The following is a 17,252-nucleotide window of genomic DNA, read 5'->3' on the forward strand; positions in this document are numbered from 1 at the left end:
GGAACATTCCGCCTTAGTTTACTTGTCGATTATGTTGGGTATCCGCGTAATATGTTGTGGTTAAATAAGCCTCGACCTGTCTGTAGACAGGATAGGTCTGGACGTAAACAAACCAGAATGACAAGTTCACAGTTCAATCATCGGGATCAGGTAATGTGGCGAATCTATGTATTATGATTAAACATTGAAATTTTAGCTCCAACCTTTCTTCAACGGCGAAAAATCTACAAATTCGAAGATCTAAATGAAGGCGCCAAGGTCAAGGTCACCGTTACTATTTTTAGGAAAAACTTGTCAGCAGTGGCTTTATTTCTTGAGGTCTTGCGAATTTTTATTTAAAATCACATTCATATTAAGGACTTTATCATCACGGACGAGTTCAAGTTTCAGAGCTAGGGTCAAATTCAAGGTCACCGGTACTACCTTCACAAATGTTCCTATCAGCATTCCAGTGTTTTCATTCCTAAGAGGATTTTGATCAAACTTCACACACATAGCCATCTTTCTGATCGAACACCAGTCGAGGTGGAGCTGCGAGAGGATTTGTATCGTTTATGATGTTTTGTAAATAATCTTCGTCTAAAAGGCGCACGATACTAAAAAACAACTGTGATATATAATTTGTGTTTTAGGAATTTAGTTTCTGTATATTTTAAGGTAACGATGCAGTGATCTTTTCTTTAACATACTCGAACAATCAATATTTCGATCTTGCCACGAGTTCAGTACATGACTCGGAGGTTATTTTTGTTTTTGTTTTTGTTTTTGTTTTTTTTTTTGTATATGTAATAATGTTTAACACTACAACAATGTTTTCTCCGTGGGAGTCTAAAGGTCTTTTCCCCAGACTTTCAAACTTTCAACATGGAATCCAAATGAAGCAGATTTTGTCACGTGGAGCGCTTTACTTATTGTGGTGTAAGCGCTATCTGCATGTGAGAGGAAAATTATCAAACTTTTTAAAATTTGATTCTTTATCACTTTTTTTTCTCCCATCTATATGAAGAGTTTCAACCTCAACCAAACAGTAATTTAATACCAATCAATTCGAGTTACCTCCCTTCCCCTACCCATATACACATACACAACTGTGGCGTGGATAAAATATTCGCCCACAACTGACGTACCAAGGTATATCTGAGATAAATAGGCGGCACGCTTGTCACATCATACTACAACGACACTTGACAATTCACACTCGGTAGACGTAAACATGACCATGCATACCAATCGATAGTTGTACCCCATTTTCAGTACTAGTGAGGACACAGAAGATGGCTGCCTACACGTGTTTATTGTTCGCTACAGTGGTGGACACTGTGACGTCTATATGGGTTTATGTGGCCAGGGATATGCCGCTCTCTATCATAGCCCAGGTGATGTACCTGCCAGGTGCCATGTCACTCGCCTTTGTGGATTACGTCAGCGCCTTTCTATGGCAGATAATAGGCCGTCAATCGGTAGGACGTGATTTTGGGACTTCTAGGTCGATAGTCAGTTGTGATCGTCAGCGTTTTCCATTACGAAGAGAAATTTATCCTCAGAATTTCATTGGTTGCATATCTCATCTTGAATTCGCCCTTTTACCTTTACATGCAAATTTAGATATCTAGATAAATCTATCACGTGTTCCAGCTGAAATATAAATATTAAATATTCGTGAAAACAGTCGGAACTATCAACAGTATTACCATAGTACTGAAATCAACATTTCTCTTAATACTTCGCACTATTTCTTTCAGATCTTACTGTAAAACATATTTTATAATTGTTAATGTGCCGCGCAGATAACTCACCAATAGTCATTGTTACTACGGAAAGCGTTGATAATATTGGATTTAGTGGTGAACCTAAGCGTAAAAAACAAAGAAATAAATACCAATTAGAACTGAGGATAGAGAGAATGTTGAAAAGATGAAATGGGCTGATAAAAGTTATTTAAAGAAGGGTTGAAAACATAAGGGAATGAACGGATTACACGTGTAGTAACAATGTTTTTTCCTGTTTCAGTTCTACACTAGCGTTATCTTCTCCGGGATGGCAATAGTGATGACTTACGTGTTGGTGTACGGATGTGTAGGACTGGGTGTCAGTCTCGGATGGGCAGGTAAAGTATCCATCAAATTAAGGGTAATGTACATACAGTAGGTTATCTGTCAACACCTTCAGTTATCTCCCTTATATAACAGATCGGCAATAAAGTAATATTGTACTTATAAAGCCAATGTCAATATTGATATTTTTTTTTGAAGAATTGAGCTGTATCTACATTAAAAAATGTTTCAATGCTTGTTATTTTACTCACAACAAAATTGTATCTGAAAGAGCAAATTCTTTAGGGTGACGATACAATGAAAGACTGGTACATCCTGTAGGGGAAAAATGTCGTGTTTTCTATAAATGTCAAAATTATAGCATCCGGGAAGTCTGTCAATGTTCTAAACTCCACGTCACACCACCCTTTGCAACGATTGGTCCACTGATTCCAACAGTGTGTCCAATTATCTGACAAGTTTCCGATAGTGCCAGGATATAATGCTTTTTACTGTTAACGATTTCAACCCAATTTGTATTTAGTAATAAAACATATAATTGTAAAAATGCACGACAGATTTCCATAATCAACAATTACCTAAAATCTGTATGAAATAATCCAAACTCTACAATACTATCAAACAAAGCGCTTAAATATTTCAGCACCATTCATACGTCATTTGTCGTTGTAGTTAAGACCAAACCTGCTCCACTACCTGCGCGAAACCCGGTGTCGATCACAGGATTTCTCAGAGCAGCCGGAGAGGAGATTGGGTGGCGCTGTTACCTTCTGCCCTGTCTTATGGCTTATTTCACACCACAGATAGCGCTTCTGATCAGGTAAACCTCCACGGTTCTCCCCACACACCTCATAGGGTGCCTCTCATCAGGTAAACCTCCACGGTTCTCCCCGCACACCTTATAGGGTGTCTCTCATCAGGTAAACCTCCACGGTTCTCCCCGCACACCTCATAGGGTGCCTCTCATCAGGTAAACCTCCATGGTTCTCCCCGCACACCTCATAGGGTGCCTCTCATCAAGTAAACCTCCATGGTTCTCCCCGCACACCTCATAGGGTGTCTCTCATCAGGTAAACCTCCATGGTTCTCCCCGCACACCTCATAGGGTGCCTCTCATCAGGTAAACCTCCATGGTTCTCCCTGCACACATCATAGGTTGCCTCTCATCAGGTAAACCTCCATGGTTCTCCCCGCACACCTCATAGGGTGCCTCTCATCAGGTAAACCTCCATGGTTCTCTCCGCACACATCATAGGGTGCCTCTCATCAAGTAAACCTCCATGGTTCTCCCCGCACACCTCATAGGGTGCCTCTCATCAGGTAAACCTCCATGGTTCTCCCCGCACACCTCATAGGGTGCCTCTCATCAGGTAAACCTCCATGGTTCTCCCCGCACACCTCATAGGGTGCCTCTCATCAGGTAAACCTCCATGGTTCTCCCTGCACACCTCATAGATTGCCTCTCATCAGGTAAACCTCCATGGTTCTCCCCACACACCTCATAGGGTGCCTCTCATCAGGTAAACCTCCATGGTTCTCCCCGCACACCTCATAGGGTGCCTCTCATCAGGTAAACCTCCATGGTTCTCCCCGCATATCTCATAGGGTGCCTCTCATCAGGTAAACCTCCATGGTTCTCCCCGCACACCTCATAGGGTGCCTCTCATCAGGTAAACCTCCATGGTTCTCCCCGCACACCTCATAGATTGCCTCTCATCAGGTAAACCTCCATGGTTCTCCCCGCATATCTCATAGGGTGCCTCTCATCAGGTAAACCTCCATGGTTCTCCCTGTACACCTCGGAAGGTGCCTCTCATCAGGTAAACCTCCATGGTTCTCCCTGCACACCTCATAGGTTGCCTCTCATCAGGTAAACCTCCATGGTTCTCCCCGCACAACTCATAGGGTGCCTCTCATCAGGTAAACCTCCATGGTTCTCCCCGCATATCTCATAGGGTGCCTCTCATCAGGTAAACCTCCATGGTTCTCCCCGCACACCTCATAGGGTGCCTCTCATCAGGTAAACCTCCATGGTTCTCCCCGCACACCTCATAGGGTGCCTCTCATCAGGTAAACCTCCATGGTTCTCCCTGCACACCTCATAGGTTGCCTCTCATCAGGTAAACCTCCATGGTTCTCCCCGCACACCTCATAGGGTGCCTCTCATCAGGTAAACCTCCATGGTTCTCCCCGCACACCTCATAGGGTGCCTCTCATCAGGTAAACCTCCATGGTTCTCCCCGCACACCTCATAGGGTGCCTCTCATCAGGTAAACCTCCATGGTTCTCCCCACACACCTCATAGGGTGCCTCTCATCAGGTAAACCTCCATGGTTCTCCCCGCACACCTCATAGGGTGCCTCTCATCAGGTAAACCTCCATGGTTCTCCCCGCACATCTCATAGGGTGCCTCTCATCAGGTAAACCTCCATGGTTCTCCCTGCACACCTCATAGGTTGCCTCTCATCAGGTAAACCTCCATGGTTCTCCCTGCACACCTCATAGATTGCCTCTCATCAGGTAAACCTCCATGGTTCTCCCCGCACACCTCATAGGGTGCCTCTCATCAGGTAAACCTCCATGGTTCTCCCTGCACACCTCATAGATTGCCTCTCATCAGGTAAACCTCCATGGTTCTCCCCGCACACCTCATAGGGTGTCTCTCATCAGGTAAACCTCCATGGTTCTCCCTGTACACCTCGGAGGGTGCTTCTCATCAGGTAAACCTCCATGGTTCTCCCTGCACACCTCATAGGTTGCCTCTCATCAGGTAAACCTCCATGGTTCTCCCCATAGGGTGCACACCTCATAGGGTGCCTCTCATCAGGTAAACCTCCATGGTTCTCCCCGCACACCTCATAGGTGCCTCTCATCAGGTAAACCTCCAGGGCACACGCGTCTCAACTCTTAGGTTGCCTCTCATCAGGTAAACCTCCATGGTTCTCCCCGCACACCTCATAGGGTGCCTCTCATCAGGTAAACCTCCATGGTTCTCCCCGCACACCTCATAGGGTGCCTCTCATCAGGTAAACCTCCATGGTTCTCCCTGTACACCTCGGAAGGTGCCTCTCATCAGGTAAACCTCCATGGTTCTCCCCGCACACCTCATAGATTGCCTCTCATCAGGTAAACCTCCATGGTTCTCCCTGCACACATCATAGGTTGCCTCTCATCAGGTAAACCTCCATGGTTCTCCCCACACACCTCATACGGTGCCTCTCATCAGGTAAACCTCCATGGTTCTCCCCACACACCTCATAGGGTGCCTCTCATCAGGTAAACCTCCATGGTTCTCCCCACACACCTCATAGGTGCCTCTCATCAGGTAAACCTCCATGGTTCTCCCCTGCACACCTCATAGGTGCCTCTCATCAGGTAAACCTCCATGGTTCTCCCCGCACACCTCATAGATTGCCTCTCATCAGGTAAACCTCCATGGTTCTCCCTGCACACATCATAGGTTGCCTCTCATCAGGTAAACCTCCATGGTTCTCCCTGCACACCTCATAGGTTGCCTCTCATCAGGTAAACCTCCATGGTTCTCCCCGCACAACTCATAGGGTGCCTCTCATCAGGTAAACCTCCATGGTTCTCCCTGCACACCTCATAGGTTGCCTCTCATCAGGTAAACCTCCATGGTTCTCCCCGCACAAATCATAGGGTGCCTCTCATCAGGTAAACCTCCATGGTTCTCCCTGTACACCTCATAGATTGCCTCTCATCAGGTAAACCTCCATGGTTCTCCCCACACACCTCATAGGGTGCCTCTCATCAGGTAAACCTCCATGGTTCTCCCCGCACACCTCATAGATTGCCTCTCATCAGGTAAACCTCCATGGTTCTCCCTGCACACATCATAGGTTGCCTCTCATCAGGTAAACCTCCATGGTTCTCCCTGCACACATCATAGGTTGCCTCTCATCAGGTAAACCTCCATGGTTCTCCCCGCACACCTCATAGGGTGTCTCTCATCAGGTAAACCTCCATGGTTCTCCCCGCACACCTCATAGATTGCCTCTCATCAGGTAAACCTCCATGGTTCTCCCCGCACACCTCATAGGGTGCCTCTCATCAGGTAAACCTCCATGGTTCTCCCTGCACACCTCTCTCTCATCAGGTAAACCTCCACACACCTCATAGGGTGCCTCTCATCAGGTAAACCTCCATGGTTCTCCCCGCACACCTCATAGGGTGTCTCTCATCAGGTAAACCTCCATGGTTCTCCCCGCACACCTCATAGATTGCCTCTCATCAGGTGAACATCCATGGTTCTCCCCGCACACCTCATAGATTGCCTCTCATCAGGTAAACCTCCATGGTTCTCCCCGCACACCTCATAGGGTGCCTCTCATCAGGTAAACCTCTACGGTTCTCCCCGCACACCTCATAGGGCGTCTCTCATCAGGTAAACCCCCATGGTTCTCCCTGTACACCTCGGAGGGTGCCTCTCATCAGGTAAACCTCCATGGTTCTCCCTGCACACATCATAGATTGCCTCTCATCAGGTAAACCTCCATGGTTCTCCCCACACACCTCATAGGGTGCCTCTCATCAGGTAAACCTCCACGGTTCTCCCCGCACACCTCATAAGGTGCCTCTCATCAGGTAAACCTCCATGGTTCTCCCCGCACACCTCATAGGGTGTCTCTCATCAGGTAAACATCCACGGTTCTCCCCGCTCACCTTATAGGGTGCCTCTCATCAGGTAAACCTCCACGGTTCTCCCCGCACACCTTATAGGGTGTCTCTCATCAGGTAAACCTCCATGGTTCTCCCAGTACACCTCATAGGGTGTCTCTCATCAGGTAAACCTCCATGGTTCTCCCCGCACACCTCATAGGGTGCCTCTCATCAGGTAAACCTCCACGGTTCTCCCCGCTCACCTTATAGGGTGCCTCTCATCAGGTAAACCTCCACGGTTCTCCCCGAACACCTTATAGGGTGTCTCTCATCAGGTAAACCTCCATGGTTCTCCCCGCACACCTCATAGATTGCCTCTCATCAGGTAAACCTCAATGGTTCTCCCCACACACCTTATAGGCTGTCTCTCATCAGGTAAACCTCCATGGTTCTCCCCGCACACCTCATAGGATGCCTCTCATTACAGGTCAACTCATTATCAATATGCTCCCTTCACACTTCATTGTCCATAGTAAAGAGATCTTAACAGCAAGCTGGACTCTTTGTTTAATATACTTATAGATAAACTTTCAGTTCTTAAAAATTGTTATATATCATATCATATATAAAGATAATACTTGACCTCTTGATGCTGTTTTTACAGTGGAATTGCTTGGGGATTTTTTCACGTAGCTGTCATGATCTTGCTTACTAAGAAGTTGAAAACGGAACATCCGGTTCGGACGATCGTTGTGCAATGCTTGTCTTGTGTAATATCCGCCTTTCCGCACGGCTGGCTCGCCATTAAGGCTAGGTAAGTGGCAGCAGTAGAGAAGTATTTTTATACATTATAAATTTTAATGGGTTATTCTCGTTGCTTTCTCGTGATTAATCGATTTGTGTATTTTCAGCTATTCCATGTGGCCGAGTACACTGCTGCATTGTTGGTGGAACAGTCTGAACCCCCGGGTCCTCGGGAGTATTTATACCAACACCCCCGGGACCTACTGCGGACCACAGTGGAAGATAAACGGCGAGGGGCTGTCTGGTTGTATTATTATGTTGCCCGTAGCTTTATTCATATGTCTGGAACTTAATCAAGTTGTTTACTGACTTTTGGGAGCTCTTTTTTATTAGCAGTCGCCCTGCCGTTTACCACTAATTTATCCAAAACATTAATATCAAGTTTTTTTTGGTGATATTGTGTTAACTAGAACCATTTACGGAATTCATGACCATATTTATATTAAGCTGTTTTTTGTGTGTTGACGTTCTGATAAATCTAATTATACATCCAGGAAACCATGAAGTGGAAAATTTAATACCTCAAGGGAGTGTGCTGCTTATGTCAGATATATTACCACATGGAGTTTTTACCTGATGGTGTTTGAAAACGTTTTATCATTTTTAAGCATAATATGTAACATTATCCTGGTTTACGTAAGAATGGGAATAGTGTTTTTAGGTCAGTTTACCCAAAAGATCATGATCATGATGACTTAAACTCATCCCGTTTCGTCCGCCGTCTTGCCATAACGAAAAATACGTAAAATTTTAACTGTATGTATTGTTCTACCATACGTAAACTTTCAACCATGTATATATTGTTTTACTATATGTAAACTTTCAACCATGTGTATATTGTTTTACTATATGTAAACTTTCAACCATGTGTATATTGTTTTACGTAAACTTTTCACAGTTTAATATTCCCATTGGTGGAATTGGTATGCACATGTACCATAGACTGAACTGAAAGGTACCAGATACCGTATCATTACTTCATATGATCTGGCGTACATATCCAGTGTACCGTTGCATCGCTACACCTGATCTGGCTCACATATCCAGTGTACCGTATCATCACTTCATCTGATCTGGCCCACATATCCAGTGTACCGTATCATCGCTACACCTGATCTGGCTCACATAACATTACAGTCATAAGTCATAACATCTCCTTTTACTTGGAAAATGTCTGATATATGATCAGTTATTTATCATTTTTGTGTTTTTACAGGTCGTAATTTTATCTACAATATTGCTATTGTACATAATTTTAACACTGAGAGATGGAATAATATCCCTTCAAACTCGGTTGATATCTGGCTGGTTTCATTATAGAATCTATGAACTATTTTTAATAATAGACACTGTTATGTTTGCACATAAAGGTAGCTGTATGTAAACCATCCACAGATGGTCAAAGGGGAGGTAACTTCGATAACTGTATTACATGATTGCCTCCCTTGTTTACCGTTACTCTCATGTGTTAGGAGGAGAATAAAGAAAGATAGTTGAAGAGGTTGGTTGTTTTATGTATTTTCCCTGTCACTAACCAGAGCCTAATTCCCGACAGCACTAAGTAAATTAATTCGAATGATCTTGTTAGTTAGCTGCGAAAAGATTGTACAGAAGACACAGATGAACAGCACCATTCAATACAAATTTATAATTAGAATCAAACACTGAGTTAAGCTGCTTTTATTACGTCCTTCTAGGAATCCTCAGTGATGCTTAGAGTTAAAATTTTTAAGTTTTTGAGACGACTGAAGAAAAACCGAGTGAAAGAAATGCTAAGCTCTAGTTCCGAAGAGAAGCACGTTCAATTTCGAGATTTTTTTCTTTTATAATAACAGAAAAATGTATAGCATATATGTTTTACCTGACAAAGAAATCGTCTGTATTTTTATTACTGGTTCGTTCACGCGGTTGTCTCCCCTATTACACACAGTCGTTAAACATGACGATATTAGATAAAGTAATGTAGATTTATGTATACAATGATAGAATAAATCATGATAAATATATGGTAACATAGATAAGATATTTACATAATTTTAAAGCATGGAGGCAGTGGCGATAAAATCAAGATAATGAGAAAATGAATGATATTCAACGTAAGAATATACATTACGTAATACGGTTCTATAAGCGGAATAAATTAAATCTGTACTAATAGGTAGTTACTTGGTCAATCAATCAATTACATGTAAAACAGACATGTCATTGCATATTGACTTCAATGATTCGGAGATCAAAGAAAACTAATAGCATACAGTACATTATTATTCTTATGATATTAGTGAAACTTACTTCACACCTTTAACTATGGGAAAGTATTGGTAATAAATCATTTGCTACCATCGTTCATTCATTGCATACCTGACTATGAAAGGGGCTGGGTACAGTGGACTGTGATGATAAAGACATTGGTTTGTAAGGAAATGCAAGATAATTGATGAGTTAGAAATTATGGAGTCGATAGTATATACAGCGGAAAGGGCAAACTTTAATGATACATTAATGACAAGTTATAATTTTTTAAAAATTGTACAAGACACACAAATCACTAACACACGAAATACAAATTTAAACCTGGGGTTTTGAATGGTTCTGATGAAATATCACCTATGGTGTGAAACCGGTCAACCGTAAAAATGTAGCAATTAGAATACAGAAACTGCCGAGGTGTGTTGTGATTGTATTTCATTTCTTCCAAGTTTAAACCTAGATATAGTAGTGACAAAAATGAAATAAAGTACATCAAACAGATGTTTAACATTTTTCATATATCTGATTGATTTTGAAAATTCTATAATCAAGAAAAGAATAAAAACAAAAGTTTTTTAGGAAGTTTGTATTCACCATTAGCAGTTTACTTTTGCTCACGAAACGACAAATTTGGACGTGCTTCACTTTGACCCAACAGGAAATCCTCGAATTACTTGTGGGGTGAAAATTCTGCGTGTATGGAACTAGTGTAAGTATTCTTTGCAACGTCTTGAATAATTACGCTAAGAATATGAAATTTCTTTTTCACTTTTGTCAAGCTTCTGAACTGATTATTCTCGCTCGTGTCAATTATCTTGATCTAACTGTTGAACAGACTCTCCATGCAGTCTCTTGACACCACTGGAGCTTAAGTCACCCAATTAAACTGACTACATAGTGTTCAATTTTCCTAATCCTCAGAATATTTTGTTTTGAAATATTTTTTAAGTAAAAAAAAAACACAAAAAAACGCACTCATAAATTACCTTCATAGGAAAGTTATCCTTGTGTACATTATAATGGATAATGACAGATTGATACAAGTATTAAGCCAGGAGTCCCCTGGTACCGAACAATACTCACCCGTACAGATGCAGGTCAGTTATATAGAAATTAGTGAATAGTTAGGGTATTGAGCTTACAAGGCCATTTTTGCACTCTGTGAAGTATTCAGAAAGTCAGTTAATGCATGCTTTCCCATTCCTCGGGACTTATTTCACCCTACTTTCGATCGGTTTTCACAAATCCCTTGTTACCCAAAAGCCGTGCTATAACCTATAAGTTGACGGAAGATTGGTCTTCGGAAAATACAAACCGAAAACGTATCTACCAATGGTTACGTATAGGAGAGGTCGGTGTGCTTTGAACGAAAAAAAAAGTCTTTCGATCACAAAGGCACATTTACCTCCACTCTAGATGTGTTGTACACACGAGACATCCTATAAGTTAAGTATACAACTCTGGTGGAGTTAACAATACACGGGAAAACAAAGAAAAGGTTGCTGCGGTCACGCGTGTCTCGAACGGCGACTGTCATGATATATTTAACAATCATTCCAGCACATCCAAAAACAAAGAGATAATGTCAGAGGGCGCTTTAACACGTATCGGGTTCCTCCTTAGTCGGGGCCAATGAATAGTCGACAGTTATTGAACAGCATTAACTTCTGACGAAGAACAAATAGTTTTTACAACAATAAAGAAAATTACGTGTAAATGAACAGACACAAACGTCTTGATGATGGCAAATATTTGAATTCAAAGCAATGAGATCGTGTGAAAGATATAAGCGTTTCTGAGGACTCCGTTTGAGCATGTATGTAAGATATGTTTTGTTTTAGGTTGTCTATGTTTTTGTGTGGCCACGAACGCGACCCGTCCTGTACGAAATTGGATCGTACATTGCACCAATCACACGCTGCCTATTGTATCTGTCAATTGTATAGTATATGTGACTTATAAATAGATATTTATTGTCCAGTCGAAAGTATAAGCAATCTTGTAAATTGTCTTTTGTGTACAGTTCGAAACATTGTTCTGCGTGTAGCGGTAAAATTTCTTCTCTTTGTGTCTAAAATCGGTTTGGTTTCCGAAAAAAAAGCGCATGCTTTGTAATTATCTGAAATTTCAGTTTCTGAGAGTTGAAAAGAAATACGAAATTCAAAATGGTATTAGCCATTACAAAATGTTTAGCCACAGATTATGAGAATGCGAAACCGGACCACCGTCGTGGGTTGTATTCATGGCGTCGTCCATTCAATGCAGTTTTGTCTCTTGATAAATGAGCGGTGGGGGTAGGGGGTGATAAAAATGATAAATTGACATCTATTAGTGTATTGATACTTCATGGTTATGTTGACTGATGATTTTACCTAACTTTGTACCTGTATAAGTCTGCATGTGTAGCTTATGTTGGCGTGGCATCGCATGTAACTTTATATTAAACTGCAGATAGTACAGATACGACAGCTCCAAACATGTTTGTTCATGCCTGGAAGTCGAATTATATTTATCTACATCGTGAAATATGCGTATGTTTGTGTGTCGGATGATAAATTTTAATATAATGTGTTTTTCTTACCCTTGTAATGAAATATGTGTGCGCATGTATGTGTGTCGGACTATGATTATCAATAACATGTTTTCTTATCATCAAATATCGGAGCTTAAGTAATTTCTCATTTGACGACATCTTTACAAGTAAAGTATGAAAATTGACAAGTTTTTATAAAACCTCATATTAAATGGGAATAAATTTAGTGTACTATATCACATAACTAAGAATATATATATATTGACAGGTTTTAAGGATACCCCTCGGATGTTTGACAAGGAGTAGGACATACTCAATACGAAATTAATTCCAACGTGATATCTTAGACTTCTGTGTTTTTTTATATACTTTGTTAGCTGTGGCTGTACTTATAATCTGAAAGGAGGCGCTTTATATAACGTTTTGAGGAAATTTCGCTTGTGGACTATTTTTTGACGGCGTACTTGACGGCGTAATTTGGTTAATAACGTCAACAATTGCAGCATTTTCTGGTTGCTAAGGTATTTCTATTGAATATAACTCTTGGAGTCTTGTGTAGGCTTCAACTAAATTTTACATGAATTATCATCACAAATTACAGATTTCAAATTATTTTCCATATTGTGACATGATAATCGATTTCAGATTGGCAAAGCCGATTGGAAAACAAGTCTAAGGTATATTACACTGGTGAAAAATACACAAAAACATTTCATATACTGGATAACAAAAGTAATGATTAACAAACTATAATTTTAACGTGAATGGATGTGTGGGCAATTATGATTATCAGGATAAGATATTTTCTGGTCCTTATAATGAATATGAATTGTGTTTGCGTGTCGAATTTCAATTATCCGTATTAATATGTAGTTTTATGTGTTCCTCTTCTGGACATGAGCATTTAGTTAATTTGAAATACAATTTTACATATTTTAAATTTATGAAACACATCAGAATTCTGATCGGTCATACTCTTGTCCAAACTATTCAGTTTTCAATCACAGAAAAAAAATGCAGTTTTAAATAAGTTTAGGATATATAGGTGCTTTAAATAACAAATACTTTTGTATCACAGCAGGAAAAATTATATCAAAGTAACTTGGCGATTTATTCTTTGTTTTACTGTAATTGATCTCCCGTTGTCGGCTTTGACCAAGAACTAGTAAAGATTCATCTAACGACTTGTTCCTAGATTGATACATAAACACAAATTACTATAATTAATGGTTTGGTACTTGAGTCGAAGTATTTTAGTGTATCAGCTGATATGACGCTGTACCATGTAGATGTAATGGTACACCTGATGATTTTATTCTTGATCTAAAAGTTAATTACCTCTGTTTGTTTATTGTTTATTTCAGTATATGGCTGCAATTTATACAATGATTTATTTCTTAATTGAAATTCTATTTCCTGTTGACCCGGTACTTGATTAATAGGTCGAATATTTCTAAATTGTTATCGCTAGAAATAGATTTCAGTTATTTACTTCGCTACTTCCCCGATATGATATATACATAAACATGTAATTACGTCATTCTTACCTATGTTATATTAATGTACGTCATATGTGAAAACAACTTCAAGGCCATTGTTCGTTTTCTATCTTCTAATTCTGAATGACTGTGCTGTAAATATTCAGTGGATGGTCTCAATCCGACGATTCAGTCAAATTTTACTGTCATAATATTGTGAAGGTGATGCTAATTCTTGAAAGTCATGACGCCCCCAACTCCAGCCTTGGAACTCCTCATTTGAAGTTTAGACGCGTCCTCCTCCATCTCTACCGACTCCAACAGTGACCACGCCCTCATCTTTAATGTTTACATAATCATATGGTTCTGTGTCCATTGTGTACTAAGCACCTGGTTTGGTGTTTTTTTTACTGGGTTTCAGCTATCGTTTCACCATTGTTTTCAATGCTTTGTAGGCTACGTCGTATGCTAATGTTGTTATTTATAGTTGTGTGTCGATCAATAGCGTGGTAGATTTGTGTGTTGATGGTATATTTCGTTAATGTGTACCGTGGTACATTAATGTGTACCTTGGTAGATCTGTGTGTTGGTGGTATATTTCGTTAATGTGTACCGTGGTAGATTTGTGTGTTGATGGTATTTTTCGTTAATGTGTACCGTGGTAGATTTGTGTGTTGATGGTATATTTCGTTAATGTGTACCGTGGTAGATTTGTGTGTTGATGGTATTTTTCGTTAATGTGTACCGTGGTAGATCTGTGTGTTGGTGGTATATTTCGTTAATGTGTACCGTGGTAGATTTGTGTGTTGGTGGTATATTTCGTTAATGTGTACCGTGGTAGATTTGTGTGTTGATGGTATTTTTCGTTAATGTGTACCGTGGTAGATTTGTGTGTTGATGGTATTTTTCGTTAATGTGTACCGTGGTAGATTTGTGTGTTGGTGGTATATTTCGTTAATGTGTACCGTGGTAGATTTGTGTGTTGATGGTATTTTTCGTTAATGTGTACCGTGGTAGATTTGTGTGTTGGTGGTATATTTCGTTAATGTGTACCGTGGTAGATTTGTGTGTTGATGGTATTTTTCGTTAATGTGTACCGTGGTAGATCTGTGTGTTGATGGTATATTTCGTTAATGTGTACCGTGGTAGATTTGTGTTGATGGTATATTTCGTTAATGTGTACCGTGGTAGATTTGTGTGTTGGTGGTATATTTCGTTAATATGTACTTAAGTCATGTGTTGATGTTTTGATATATTTCTACATTATTAAGGTTGTTATATATTTCATCTTTGTGTGGATGTTTTGGTATATTTCGTCAGTATTAAGGTTGTTATATATTTCGCCATTGTGTGTTGATGTTTTGGTACATTTCTACATTATTAAGGTTGTTATATATTTCATCTTTGTGTGGATGTTTTGGTATATTTCGTCAGTATTAAGGTTGTTATATATTTCATCTTTGTGTGGATGTTTTGGTGTATTTCGTCAGTATTAAGGTTGTTATATATTTCATCTTTGTGTGTTGATGTTTTGGTATATTTCGTCAGTATTAAGGTTGTTATATATTTCATCTTTGTGTGTGGATGTTTTGGTATATTTCGTCAGTATTAAGGTTGTTATATATTTCATCTTTGTGTGTGGATGTTTTGGTACATTTCTACATTATTAAGGTTGTTATATATTTCATCTTTGTGTGTGGATGTTTTGGTATATTTCGTCAGTATTAAGGTTGTTATATATTTCATCTTTGTGTGTGGATGTTTTGGTACATTTCTACATTATTAAGGTTGTTATATATTTCATCTTTGTGTGTGGATGTTGCTGTGGAATATTTAGCCTTATGTTGATGGTTTGATATATTCGTCTTTTTCTTATTGTTTATTTTTGGTGTTGGCATTTTTTACATCTTGTCTTTGCGTAATGATTTCTCTGATGCTTTGTTGTGAGATATTATTGTTGTGTTGATATTGTATACAGGTGTAATTTTTCCGGTGAGCTGATGTGGTAATCATTACCACATCAACAACGGATGTTGATGTGTTAATTTAATGGTACATGTTGTCGTTGCGTGTTGATACTGTTGTATATTTAGAGATGTTTGACGTCTCGGCGTCTACGTTATGTAGATGTAATACCTAGACTATAATGATCACTACGAATTGTCAGTAATTTTTCCCTACCACCTTCGAACGCTGATGACATCCTCTCTAACGCTGTAGGTCAATGAGCTGAAGACTAATGTGTATGGTTTAATTAACGCAATCAGTGATATATGTTTCATGATTGTATTCCAATTTACCTCGATGTTTGCTCTCTTAAACATTGCTCATCTGAAATCTGGGAGTATAAATTGATACGGAATTATAACTTTAATCAGACATTTACACATTACCAAGACATTACTGTACTGTTTTTAATTACTCTATTTGGGATGAAAACATTGCCAGGATAACACAAAACAGGTTTTATAAATTAATTGGTGAATATGACTGTATGTAAAATTTCTGAAGACATAATTTTTAAATTTTCACCCCAAAAATGAAATCGAAAAAAACGAATTCGATCTTTCATCGGAGTTAGGGACGCGACCAATTATATCAACGGGTAACACCAACAGAAATATATATGGACAAATTGACAAGGTGTACAAAATTAGTGCTTCTGGACTATGGATCGAGGATTATGACGATGACAAAGGAGTTATCTTCTTTTAGAGGAAACACAACTTTGCAAATTTGGGTACCACAGACATGAATCACTCAGACTAAATATTATAATCAGTTTAGTGACAGTTACTCATTTCATCGGAAACAAAATACCAAGTACTTCATCTGAATCAAACCTGCATTACCAAACATTCCAACGAAAGAAAAACACATTTAATATAAAATTTAGTTTTTTTTTTTCTGAAATTTTATCTTTTTTTTTCCATTTAGTCAATACTTAATGATTGTTTGTTATTGTTAAAAACAAAGTTCTAGAAAAATGTAATGAATATGTTCTAAATTGAATTATTTTCAAATATGATTAAACTTCAGCAGAAATGAAAGAAACGGATTATCAGAAATTATTAATATTTAGAATAGGATCTAATAAGAGAACTTTTGGTCTGCATTTGGATTGAAAATTATGTGATCGAGTCCAAGCATATCTAAAAGTAGATCTAATATAAATAACAGTTCCACAATACTGCGAAACAGCTAATATAGAGGTCTGTTTTAGTAAGGTAAAAACTGCAAGTACTGAGGGAGAGTGTGACAGTAGATCTTGTCCGATTGGGCACTCGTGACTTATCTACGAGGTAAGAAGATATACTGTCGTGAAAGTAGTCAGCTGGATACAGAACAAAGAAATCTCCCCATACAACTGTGATGTTTTAGTGTATACTTTGAAATAGAATTTATTAATCAAAATAACTAAGATACATTATCAACAAACTCTCCCCGTGACTGAACACAATAAGTGAACACAGCTCGTAAACGTTAAATAATAGTAACATCCTCAGTCGCAGT

At 39.5% G+C, this 17,252-nt stretch overlaps 1 protein-coding gene across 1 annotated transcript; it reads left to right on the plus strand.

The window, feature by feature from the left end:
* Window positions 1-1,160: 1,160 nt before the first annotated feature.
* LOC132546513 (uncharacterized) lies at window positions 1,161-8,260 on the plus strand. The gene is made up of 5 exons (XM_060210231.1): window positions 1,161-1,460; window positions 2,011-2,107; window positions 2,727-2,874; window positions 7,339-7,488; window positions 7,586-8,260. The coding sequence occupies exons 1-5, from the start codon at window positions 1,275-1,277 to the stop codon at window positions 7,785-7,787; spliced, it is 783 nt and encodes a 260-aa protein (XP_060066214.1). The 5' UTR covers window positions 1,161-1,274; the 3' UTR covers window positions 7,788-8,260.
* The last annotated feature ends 8,992 nt before the right edge of the window (window positions 8,261-17,252 follow it).

Source organism: Ylistrum balloti, unplaced genomic scaffold (assembly GCF_031769215.1).
Source record: "Ylistrum balloti isolate Yb309-2 unplaced genomic scaffold, AGI_CSIRO_Ybal_v1 Utg369892, whole genome shotgun sequence".
Taxonomy (NCBI): Eukaryota; Metazoa; Mollusca; class Bivalvia; order Pectinida; family Pectinidae; genus Ylistrum; species Ylistrum balloti.